General features: G+C 43.1%; 1 protein-coding gene across 3 annotated transcripts in view; it reads right to left on the bottom strand.

Annotated features, from left to right (window-relative positions):
• The window catches only part of FBN2 (fibrillin 2), a 260,894-nt gene that overhangs the window by 62,650 nt on the left and 185,239 nt on the right, over positions 1-13,005 (bottom strand). For all 3 annotated transcript variants that reach the window (XM_034655954.1, XM_034655955.1, XM_034655956.1), the window contains 7 exons: positions 8,757-8,882; positions 8,181-8,303; positions 7,900-8,025; positions 7,452-7,577; positions 5,708-5,830; positions 3,105-3,227; positions 1,612-1,737 (listed from right to left, as the gene is read on the bottom strand). In XM_034655954.1, coding sequence (XP_034511845.1) covers positions 1,612-1,737; positions 3,105-3,227; positions 5,708-5,830; positions 7,452-7,577; positions 7,900-8,025; positions 8,181-8,303; positions 8,757-8,882 — 873 coding nt within the window. The remainder of the gene's footprint in view (positions 1-1,611; positions 1,738-3,104; positions 3,228-5,707; positions 5,831-7,451; positions 7,578-7,899; positions 8,026-8,180; positions 8,304-8,756; positions 8,883-13,005) is intronic.

The following is a 13,005-nucleotide window of genomic DNA, read 5'->3' on the forward strand; positions in this document are numbered from 1 at the left end:
ACAACATCAAGGAGAAAAAGGCAGAACCATGGAACAACATTTTTGGGATCTCAAAATTTGGCATTTAGCTAAAGTGGAGCAGGGTCTCACTGAGGATGAACTACTTGTGTGCCCCTCTCTGTTGTCCTGGCAGGAGGTGTTTCCCATATGAAGCAAGTACAGTAAGTATAAACTACCTAGCTTCACCTCAGGGAAGGCCTGGGGAGAAGTTCTGGAAGGGCCAAGGCTGCAGATAAAGGAACAGAATTATGAAGGGGAAATTATTAAGCACAAAGAATTAATTTTTTGGAATTTTATGTTGGCCAAAGTATCTGGCTACTGCTGACTTGTTCCTTTCCCACCAACTCTTGTCAAGTTGAAATGAGTAATAAATCATGTGATCCCAAAACCACATTGACTCACATTTTCTACTAATTAGCTTTGGTGCTTACAAGAAACCAGGACTAGGGGGAAAAAAAAATGAAGCTCACTCTACAGTGGCCTTATATGAAATGCATTAGATTCTGCTCAATCTGACAGGTCAATGCAGAGGCATGAATGCTTTCAGTTTCTAATATCATCTTCCCCAGGGTTTACTATTCATTCTCTAAGACTTGGTGGGTATGTATTGAACCTTCCATGACCTTTTAGACACACCTTCTTCTTCAGTATCACTTCAGGTAGTGAGTTGGAGACAGGCTGTACTCTGAGCCATTCTAGATTGTCTGATTTCTGTCTGGTTGACACTGGTGAACTGTGCGTATGCGTGTGCATGCATATTTGCTATTTGTGTTCATTTGATTAGCCCCTAGTATAGGGAGAGCCAGTAATCTGGTTTCATTTTATAACCTTTGCCTAGCATTTAGCCTGAGTTACTTTCTTACAGGTTTTCTATGAATCACTAATTTTGTTAAAGCCTTCTGGTTCATCAATGTTTTTAATCTTTTTCCTTTCTTCATGGGTATTTTCATGTTCTCCAAATGAATACAGTGATGGGCCCAAACTCTATATAAAGTGAACTGAGTCTCTAAGAGTAAATCCACATTCTTTTTCTTGGAGAGCTATCACACTAGTCACAAGTCCCATTTCTAGGAAAGGGGGATGATGTCACCCCTTAAGGGCAAGACACACTGCTCTTGGGCAAAAGGTGCAGGCCTTGATGAGTCCCTGGGGAGGACTTCCAGTCCCAGACAGACAGACAGACGGGAGACTGAAACATGAAGGTAAATGCCCAACACAAGCTACTGAGGTTTTCATAAACATGTTACGTAGCAGTGACTGGGGGAGATAGTATCTCCTATTTTTAAAAAGCTCAATAGTTTTTCCATGTGTCATTCATTTAGTAATACAAAAAAAAAGAAAAAGAAAAAAGAAATGGTTAAAAAGAAAAAAAAAAGGAATGAGCCAAACTTGCAAGTGTTGGCTCTTGGCCAGGAAAACTTCATAAGAGATGAAAGCCGCCTTCATCCTTATTCATTCGGCAAAGTAACCCACGCTTCCCTGAACGACTTTTATATGTGCAGCATGTGCTGTGTATTCTGCGTCCAGGTGGAGCCCGTTCCAGCCCTTTTTGTGGTTTCATGTGCTGTAGCTGATCCAGCTTGGAAATGAGTTAGAGTCACAGGGACCCACCTTGGCAGGACCTGCTGTCGGAGGCTGGAGTAAAGCCCATCTCACACTCGCAGCGATAGGCGCCTGGGACGTTGAGGCACTGCCCGTTTTCGCAGAGGTTGATGTTTTCTGCGCACTCGTCGACATCTGTGGGAGAAGCAAATGACATCTCTATCAAGTTCCCAGTGTCGTGACACGGCTTTTCCTTGCTCTAGAACTGAGTCAACGTTACAGACTTGAGCTGGTGCTCATGGACATGAAACAACACTCAGTCATAGTCCCCTAAACAAGGGTGTACAACTTGCTAACAGAGCTGTTTAACCAAAACCCTGACATTCAATTATCGCCCGATAAACAGGAAGAGGGCAGGTGTCTCTGTGGATCTCTCTTGGTTCTCTTTCATGCCAAATTGATGCATCAGTATTATACCAACATCACTGACAGATGACCGAGAACACTGAGATTAATCTTAAAAGGGCGTCTATTCTAAGATTATAATGTTTTCAGTGAACAAACAACTTGTTTTGTTACTAGTTCAAGTGTGTTTAAGCAAATCAGAGCTACTCTAGGAGGGTTTTTTCATGTCACTATGATTGTATTAAAATACTTCTCTCTTAATCATGCAAATAAGCAGGATTCACAGACCGGACAATTTAATCCTATCAAATGGAAAAAGAGGGTAGCGCAGAAAGTAGTGTTTACGGAGGGTCCAGTATCTGCCAGGTAGAGTGCTACGTGCCTGTCATGCATGTTTTCGTTTCGTTCACCAACCCTGTGCTGGTCAGAAGAGGAAGAACCTGAGGCTCAGAGCAGCCCCTGCAGCTGGTGCAGCATCTAAGTGTAGCTGTGCCCAACACCACAGCCACGCCCTTTCCTTCACACCCTATGGCAGAGAAATGCTAAGAAAGATGCAATAAGCTAAGATTGAAAAGTAATGAAACTTTAAATATTACATAAGCATGTTTTCTTAAAGAAGCATCTAAAAATGATGAGTCGGTGTCTTTGATGTCAATAATTAGAAAAAAATTAGAGTCTGTCTTTTAACTGGGGGTTTAAAGTGTGTGCTGGTTCAACCGATAAACACTGATCTCCGCAATCTCAAAAGTATCATACTTTATGTCCAGCAGGACAAGGCAGTCATTCATAGGAGTATAATGAGGAGATGTCTTATTCTTAAGGAATGCAAAAACGAAGAGCAGCTCAGTAGCAGCTCATGTTTACTGAACTCTCAGAATGTGTTTTCTTAAAACCCTTCACTTGTGTGATTTCATTTCTTTCTTTCAACACCATGTGACGACCTGAGATTCTGACGAACACATGAACTAGCAGTGACTGGATGGAACGTATATTGAATCTTAAGGCACTGAATAGTTTTCCCTCATGTCATTCTTTTAGTGATAAAAACCGGAATGGGAATCCCTGTCCCCTTTAACTACTGTTTTCTTCAAAGAGGGCAAGCTTATGGAGTGTTCCATGAAAACCATGTCAGAGCACACCTCAGCACTCTCACCCACCTGAGCAGGTAAAGCCATCTCCAGTGAACCCTTCGGAGCAGGCACATCGGTAGGAGCCTGGGGTGTTCACACACTGAGCATTGATGCTACACTGGTGGGTTCCATTTGAACATTCATCCAGATCTGCGTGCCAAGAGAACAGAGTGATCAAGTCTCAAGTTCAGAAATGAAAATGGATGGGGGCCTGGGTTGCTCAGTCTTTAAGCGTCTGTCTTCAGCTCAGGGCGTGATCCCAGGGTTCTGGGATCGAGCCCCTCATCAGGCTCCCTGCTCAGCTGGGAGTCTGCTTCTTCCTCTCCCACTCCCCCTGCTTGTGTTCCATCTCTCACTGGCTGTCTTTCTGTCAAATAAATAAAATCTTTAAAAAAAAAAAAGAAATGAAAATGGAACCTTTAAACACAAGATTTTCATTTGTCTTAATTTAAGTGTACAGTGGACAAACAGGATTTGTTTTTGTTTACCTGTAAGGTCACAATTCTAATTCTCTAAGATTTCAGAACCACAATCCAAAATGTTCGTTCTACAAACAGGGGGCTAAAATGATTAACGAAAATATTTGTGAGATATCTAATAAGCTAGAATTTTAATGGTTAAAAGGTAAACCAATGCTAGATTTCCTTCTAAATTCTACTAGGCACAGAGGTGATCACTGGTTCTTTTAACCCTAAAAAAGGGTCAATTTCTAAATTCAGGGACTGAATTTCAGAGCAGGAAAATTAGCAAAGAGTTTTCAAGTTCCTGTAACAGATGAGGAAACCAAGATCCAATTCTTGATCTCACAGAGTCTAGTCTAGTAGAAATGACACATGCTAAACACAGAAGGATTGATTACATCAAAGAGGTTATATGTCCTGTGAAGAAAAGGGAATAAAACGGGCCTCTCATTTGGGCTGTAGGACCAAGGAAGGTCCCACGGGGGAAGGAGTTCTCATTGAACTTCACACTGGAAGGATGAGTCAGAGTTCACCTGCTGCCCAGAGGCAGGGAATGGTATTCCTTCTGGAGGGAACACCACACTTTGAGAGGCTGAGGAGGAAAAGAGCTCCATGTGACAAAAGACACTGAGGGACCCAGAGTGACAAACCACAATGTAGGAGCTGGGGCTGATGGGCGCTGAAGCTGGAGAGCCACTGGGAGAATGCTACAAGGTCTCATAAACCCATTTTATCCTAAATTTGAGGATTCAAATGACAATTGTAAAGAGATCAGATTCATGGGTTAAAAGATCTGTCTGGCTGCCATGTGGAAAAAGGATTACAGGACCAGCAAGGTCATGAACAGACATAAGGATGTTCTTTTTGCGTCCATCAGTGAGAGGCAGAGACAGAGACAGAGAGGGAGGGACGGAGGGAGGGAGAATGGCTGAGATTAGAGCAGAGGGGTGGAGATGGAAAGAAGAGAATGAATTTGCATGATGTTTTAGAGTAGAAGTACCCGGACACAGTTGAACCTTCTGTATTTTGCAATAGTTGGCCAGGGTGATGGATGGATGGACAAGCACAAAAAAGGAAGGCTGGAAAAGAGAAAACCAGTAGCCCATGGGGCCAGAAAATAGGAATGGGGATATGGCTGGAAAACAAAACAAAACCCAACAGAAAAACACCTGTGAGATTAACGGTAAGAGTGATGGCTGGACCAGAAGTGGGTAGCTAGTGAACTGAATGATGCCATCAGGGAACGTTACTTAACAAAGTTATTTGGAAAGTGTGATCATTTATGTTCACAGTCAGCTCCTATACACTAGGCAAGTATAAAACCACCGAATGGCTAAGAGTATACTCCAATTAACTGATGTTATTTTTAACAGATCTTAAGGCTCTCCCCTTCAATGCTTACTACTGACTTACAAGGTTTTAGTGAGTAATCCTGGGGAGGTCAGTTTACCTGGTTTTATTTCTATTTTAAGTTGACCTGGATAATTCTAACCAGTTGGAACAATGCTTTGTTGGTAAAGCATGTACAACAGGGAGTGTAGGAAGCAGCACTATGTGTGGTAGTGAGGGCGACAGCCAGCCCCCCTGCCCCACAGCCAGAAAAGACTTCAGAGACCCCAGCTCAGCAACTCGAAAGCCTGGAGAACGGCAACTGTCCTTCCAGTCCCCTCTGTCCCAATCAGACCTCCTGGAATCCAGCAAAACCTTTTGCTTTCTCTGGAAGAGGAATTCTATTTTTCTATTAAGAGGCTGATTATGACCAGGTACAGACTCAGATTATCTGATAAAACCTTTCCATTTCCTTCACATGTATTACTGGGTTTTAAGTCTCACTGATTGCTGTATGAAAAGACTGGAAAAATACATTAGTCATTTTTCATCATACATCTGTTTGGATTTCTGGCTACACATCAAATAATTTTTACCAAAGAACAACACATTAAAAAGCAGATGCCAAGGCATACTGCTGTGATGTGATAATTTATGCCAAAGTTAAAGGAAACTCGTAGGCAGGAATTACCTTGCAACTAAAGATAGTCTTTGATTTTCAAAAGAATAAATGAAAAGCAAGAGCGTATTCCTGTCAAAGTACGTGGGTTAATGACTGTGCAAAGAAGAGCCTCTAAGAATTTTGCGTCTTAGCAAGGATGTTCACATTTGCAAACTCACCAATACATTTGATGCCATTTCCAACCCAGCCTTCTCTGCAGCTACACTTGAAGCTCCCCGGGACGTTGAGACAGGAGGCGTGCATGTCACAGTTGTGGGCACCAATTTCACACTCGTCCACATCTGAGAAACCACAGTTAATACGATGAAAATTAAACACAAAGCTAATTAATTCTACTTCCAAGTATAATTCTGCACAGGTAAAATTTTAAAGTTAACATGGAAATATCTAAATTGGTATGGAAAAAAAACACTCACATCATTTTTATTTTTAATTTTGTAGGCACTGATAAGATTTGGATTCATGATCCAAGTCAAACAAGTCTTTCCCTACTAGAGAAACCTCCACTCACTTTCTGGTAGCAGAGAGATACTCCCCCTAGGGAGATACGTGTGTCTGACCCTCCCCACCTCTCTGCCTGGGCCCAGACAAAAGTCCACGCAGAAGGACTGATTACAAGATGTCAAAAGAAATCGCATTTCCAAAGCAAGACTCTCCTTTCCTATTAATATTTTTCATTACATGTTTTTCATAAAGATGAAAACAAACCTGACTTTTAAAATAAGTAATAATGCTTGTCATTTTTAGAATCAATACAGTATAGTATAGAGTTTTTGAAAACTATCATTTTAGTGTGTATTCATCTTTTATTTGAGAATACGTAAAAATACTCACTGGAAATTTTATCTGGAAAACGAATAGAAGCTTTTACCAGTACATATGTATATACACATACACACGCATATACACATACTCCCAGGTATATACATACTATATATGCGCTCACACACACGTGTGTATAAACTACGTAGCTTTGGTTCTCCAGAGCTTCCTAGAATGGAATAATCTTTTCTATCCAGCTCAATGATTACATGTCGAAGATGCTGCAATACTGTGAGCTCACACACGTGTGCACATGCATGCGTGCACGCACACACCCACAGAGCGACAGGCTTTGCATCAACCTTCCTAGCTGTGAACACACATAGCATCCCCTCTTCCTCACTCGCCTGTCCCTAGAGGTGTCAGGTTAAGTGCCAGGCTGTGGTCCAAGCCACCCACCACTTGCCATGAGCAAAATGCTATATGACAGCTTTAAATTGAACAGTGAGGAAGGCCTGGTCCAATGTACTCACCTTGGGACTTCCCTGCCCGTTTTATGCAAAAGCTCAAAACTTATTTAACAGAGAAAGGAAACAAAAGTCAAAGTGGATAGGGTGAGCAAAGAAAGAAAGTGAAGAGAGAAAGAGAGGATCAAATGGGGCCAAGGCAAGAGGCGGCAAAAGCAAAGAGAAAGAGAAGGGGGAAAAAGAGAGGAAAAGATGGGGGAAAGGATGGCAAAGGGTCTAAATGGAAGTCTGCATTAATTTTGTCCAGCTAGAGGAACTGAAAAAACAATAAGTGGGATGGCTTCAGGTCTGTGATGCTCTCTCCTTACGTCTCCTGTGTGGGCAGCGGGCCTCCTAAGAAAGTGAACACTCCGAGCGGCAGCCACCGCTCAGCAGACACACAGGACCAGACTGCACGCCCCTGCCCTGCTCTGCGGGCAGATGGCAGCCAGCTCCGTGGCAGTGCGGCTGAGACACTGTGCCACCAGAGAGGGGACAAACCCATCACACGCGCTGCTCTGGGGCAGGTGCTCATCACACAGTCACCACCTGGTGCAAAGGAACCAATGATGCTGAAGGTTGGCTTCTGAAAGAGGAGAAGCCAAAGCACAGAGGGTCCTAGTTTGGGACCTACCTGTGCATCCTGTGGTCCCCTTCTTCACGGAATAACCCAGCTGACAGTGGCAAATGAAGGATCCCTTGGTGTTCTCACATTCCCCAAACATGCAGATGTTTGAATTTAAGTCACACTCATTCACATCTAGAAAATTTATTTTCAATAGTTTGGTTAACACTTGTTCATCCTAGGAATCTGAAAGATTTCTTTTAAACTGAATAGTGTAATATTGAAATACACAGATAAAAGTTAAAACATAATCTATTTGCAAGACATAATATCATTTTCTAGAATTTTCCAATAATTCTTCCATTTCAGCTTTCACATTTTGTAATACAGAGGCTTGAATTTTTAAAGTAACTGAAAAAGCCCCTTCCTCTCATGTCTATATGGATGTGCACTTATGTGCACGTGTGTGTGTGTGCAGATGTGTGCACAGCATTTATCCCGTCTTTATGGTACCCACCAATGCATGTTTTCATGTCCATTGACGCCATGAAGCCATCATAACACAGACAGCGGTACTCCCCGGGAATGTTGGTACACTGGCCACCATCACAGATGTCAGGATTATTTTCACATTCATCAATATCTGATGACAGAAAATTAGCATTAAATAAAAACAAGAGTGGCTTTGAGTAAGCTCAGATACTGTATTTCCCATCCAGATCCACTCCAAACATCTGGAGCGAGTTGTGAGGTAACATCAGTGAGTTGTGCCAAGTCTGCACACTGTCTTCTCTGTACCTGCACACGACCTCCCGTCTGGCATCAGGGCGTAGCCCTCACTGCAGCTGCACTCATAGCTGCCTTCTGAATTCGTGCACTGCGTGTCGCAGCCTCCATTCATGATCATACACTCGTCGATATCTGTGAAAACAACATTGCAGCCACATTACTCGTCAGGCCTACTTCCTTCAAAAAAAAATAGGGAAATTTTCTTCTCTTTAAACAGATAATGTTTAAATGGCTTTGGATTTCTCTCCCCACTATTGTGTTGGTTTATCTTTATACCACTGGTCTTCCTTAGCTCTTTCTACTTCCTTTTAGATAGCATTCTATTGGACATGTAGCCCCAGGAGCCTAAGATTACACAATTTAGAAACGCAGTAGTTACGGAGTTCAGGGTGTTTTCCATGATAAAACCAGAGACTCTTCTGCAAAACCACAAAATGATAGCATCCTACAGCTCTGTCCCCATTCTGAGATTCGTGTTTAGCACAAAGGACTTCCATCAGCTTCATTATAATATGTTCAGTGCCAGGAGCCGTCCTAGACTGATCTGAGAAATACAAGTAGCAGACCCGTCTGGTTGACACTCACCTGTACAGCCCTGCCGGTCTGGTGTGGCCTGGTATCCGGGATTACAGGAGCATTGATAGGTTCCAATCATGTTCACGCATTTTCCATTTCTACAGAGATTGTCACTCAGGGAGCATTCATTTATATCTATAAAAAGATACACAGCATTAATGTCTTTGCAGTAACCACATCACTCAAAGTATCAAGAAATGTTGCAAGTGACTACTGGTCCCCAAGGTGGTTTGCGTACTTCACGGGGAAGTAAGATGATCTCCTGGGGTGTTCAAAGAAAATACTGGAATCTGTATTACTACCTAAGACAGCACCGTCCAGTAGAACTCTATACACTGATGGACCGCTCCATATCTCTGCTATCCAATACATGGCTGCTACTGAGCATTTGAAGCATGAAAAAAATGATTAAGGAATTGAAATTTTAAAAATTTTTTTAATTTAATTTTTTTTTAAGTAATCTCTTTGTCCAACATGGGGTTCAAACTCACAACACCAAAATCAAGAGTCACTTCGTCTACCAACTCAGCCAGCCAGGCGCCCCAGGAATTAAATTTTTAATGTTACCGAATTTTAATTAAATTTAAGTAGCCACATGTGGGTAGTGAACACGAGACCATGTACATGTAGCATATGTCAGATATAAAACTTACTAATATTTAATATACGAATTTACACTGGCATGCTCACCTGGTCTTTATTATATGGTCAAGAGTTGCCTGAATAATGTGGAGGATCCTGAGGGAAGGGGCTGGTTCCCCAAGTCACAGGGCTCGATACTGGGGCCCACACTGTCTGTCTGCTTCCGTCTTACTGTGTTTAATGGGCCTCAATACACAGATCTACATGACCTACTTTAAAATCAACTAACCCTTATAAGATAGGCAGGTGCCTTATAAAAAAACTTCTGCAAAGGTCTGTGGAATCAAGTAGTGTTATTAATGCAACTATACAACAGCAAGAAAATGGTAGCATACAAGCTACTTGTGAGACACAATGTAAAGGTAAAAACAATGACAATGTAATCAGATAAAACAAGACCTTCACCCCAAATTCTCAAAATTACCAAGAAGACTATGTGACATGTGGATTTATATCTATGATCATTAAATACGTATTTCATTAAATGTGCAAAAATAGGCATCTCATATTATATAATACACCTGTAAGAGGTACTTTTTTCCAGCTATAGGATCCATGAAAACTAACAAAATAAACTCAGGTTAGAAACAGGTCTCTGGGGGCACCTGGGTGGCGCAGTTGTTAAGCGTCTGCCTTTGGCTCAGGGCGTGATCCCGGCATTCTGGGATTGAGCCCCACATCAGGCTCCTCTGCTGGGAGCCTGCTTCTTACTCTCCCACTCCCCCTGCTTGTGTTCCCTCTCTCACTGGCTGTCTGTCAAATAAATAAATAAAATCTTAAAAAAAAAAAACAGGTCTCTGATTCACTGCATTACCAAGATGAGCTAATATCTTGTAATCACCTCAATGAAACAGTTTTAGTACCACTATTAAAATGAAAAATATTTAGGGGCGCCTGGGTGGCTCAGCTGGTTAAGCGTCTGCTTTGGCCCAGGTTATGATCCTAGGGTCCTCGGATCGAGCCGGGTGTCAGGCTCCCTGTTTAGTGGGGAGTCTGCTTCTGCCTTTGCCCCGCTCCCCTGCTCATGCACTCTCTCTCTCTCAAATAAATAAAATCTTTAAAAAAAATCTTTAAAAAAAAAAACCTTTTCAATTTACCTCTTTAAAATGTCTGTTTAGTGTATGATTTAAGATTCACCTAATATGTTAGCAAAACAATATAAATAGGGTTTATAAATAAATACATGTCTAGTGGAAAGGTATGCTCAGAATATGTTTTGAAATGGGGGTGTGCCATCTGTTCTGTTTTAAACCGTTTTATTTGCTGACACTTGTAAGACAGATTTTCTGTGAAGAAAATGTTTCCTGGCTGCATCAAGGTTTTAAAACCAATATACTCGAGCATAGTAGTCCCAGAGGCCTCCGTATACATATGAAGAGCAGTAGGATGGAAGGCATCAAGACCAGCAAGACCAGCTGGGGTTCTCACATTACCCCTGCCACCCCTGCCCCTCAGTTCTGCCAGTGAAGAGACCAGGGTCTTCCTGTGATGACAGACACGGGGGTGTGGAACAGACTCTGCTTAATGAATGACAGGCAGATGCACAGATGAATGCACAGGTGAGGCAGGAGGGAGCAGTCCTTCTAACAGCAGCAGCTTTCCCGTTCCATCCTCTGTGGGGCAGGGAACTGCATGGCCTGGGACAGGGTCTGACACAGGTGTGCTTGTCACTGAATAGTGGGAAACCAGGAAAACGCTGGCTCCTTTGAGTGTGTCACTAGGGCATTCTCTAAGGACACAGCCTGAGTGCAAATAAAGGAGTTCTGAATTTTCAACTTTCAACCAGCCAGACTGCCCATGCCCAAAACAACAAGTCTGTCAGAACTGACCGCTGATCTCTATGATAGCGAGCTGGGTGAGTTTATGTGCTAACGAGACAAACTCACCCACACAGTCCTCACGTGACGGTGACAGCTCATGTCCCAATGGACAGTCACACTGAAAGCTGCCCTCAGTGTTCACACAGGTGCCACCCCTACAAAGGAGAGGGTTACGTTCACATTCGTCAATGTCTGAAAGGTAAAAATGTGAGATCCATTAAAGAACTCTGAGGGAAAAATATTCACATATACAGCATGGGGGAAAAAATTACGATCTGAGGGAAGTGGGACTTAAATGTAAGAGACAGGTTTCAGAGGAGGTGGGATAATGTTCTCCCCACTTTTTCTACTACCAGTAAATAAATGTTAAGTTTTTTTCTTAAAGACAGTGAGTGGCCAAGGATTTGACTTCTATGAAACAAGCAGGCTCACAAGAGATAAAAAGAAACACTGTTTGCTTCACATCACCCTAAATTCCAGACACCAGATATTGCTATCTGTATCACTGATCAGAGTAAAAGAAAAACTGTAGGCTGATCACCTTTTATGTCTCATGTGGTGAATCCTGTAAGTCACTAAATAGGACTAAACCGTAGGCAGTACCAAAAGAGTTTTTAATAACACACAAAAAAATAAATTACATGGGATCTGCATGGCTGAATATAAATTTGGGGTCACCACACAAGGTCATGCATGTTAAATGAATCCCTTGTGGGCAGTAGTCTGTGTTGATTTTAGATTCTATGAACAAAGAGAACCCAGTCTCGGTATCTCACCGCCACTAAAGGCACCAAGAGGCTGGGGCTCCCCAAAACTTATCTAGGAGCAGATTTCCTGTCTGACACTGAAGTCTGTTCTGTCGCTCACCACAGCGCCTTGCCAAGCATGCTGCTAACAGCTGGGAGACAAGCCAAGGTCAAGCTCTCTGGTTTGGAGGCGGGACAGGAAGAGCTGTCTTACCCATGCAGTTCTTCATCATCATGAACCCACTTTCGTAGCCTTCGAAGCACTCACACTCAAAGCTGCCTGGCGTGTTGACACAGATTCCACTTCCGCAGAGGTCGGGAGAAATCCTGCACTCATCAATGTCTATTTCACAGGGTTGAAAAGAAATGAAAAAAGAGCATGAGAGGAGCAGCTATGAGAGCACAGTGAGACAGGTGTGGCCGTCCCAGGGAAGATGCCGGGCACCTAAGGCGCTGGAGAAGTCAGCGGCCAGCAGTATGAAGCTATGCGCGCTCCGGAGAGCAGCTCCAGGCGCACGGAGCCTTGGCGCATTCCTTTCCCCAACTGCCAAAACTGTCACGGCCAACGGGCAGGCGGTGCATTTGCCTTTAAGAATTCTGGAATTGTGGATTTCTCTTTGTGGCTTAGAAGTGGTAACAGAGGGATGAACAGAGCAACTGCAGTGTGAGCCACAAGTGAGGCGGCAGATGAGGAAGCAGGGGACACACGAACGAGGTCCTGCGCACGAAGTGAGAGCACGATGATTCTCTCCACCAGCCGGTGCCCACCGTGGTGGGAGTCCGCTGGGGCCACCACCTCTGAGCAGGGGTGGCTGGTAACCAGCGCACCCAGCCAGCCTCAGAGGCAGATGGCGCCCACCCACCTGGATCTAGAAAGGGCACATACACAGTGGGGCCGTGAAATATGCTCCGGTGTATGTTTTCCTGTCACGTTCAGATGTGGAGAGGCTACTTGTTTACTTCTCAAAATAAAAATGAAGAAAAATGATGTGCTTGTTGTTCTTCACATACTACAGAAAATAACAATCTTCAATGGGAGAATTTATATTA

This window comes from Ailuropoda melanoleuca, chromosome 3, assembly GCF_002007445.2.
Source record: "Ailuropoda melanoleuca isolate Jingjing chromosome 3, ASM200744v2, whole genome shotgun sequence".
NCBI lineage: Eukaryota > Metazoa > Chordata > Mammalia > Carnivora > Ursidae > Ailuropoda > Ailuropoda melanoleuca.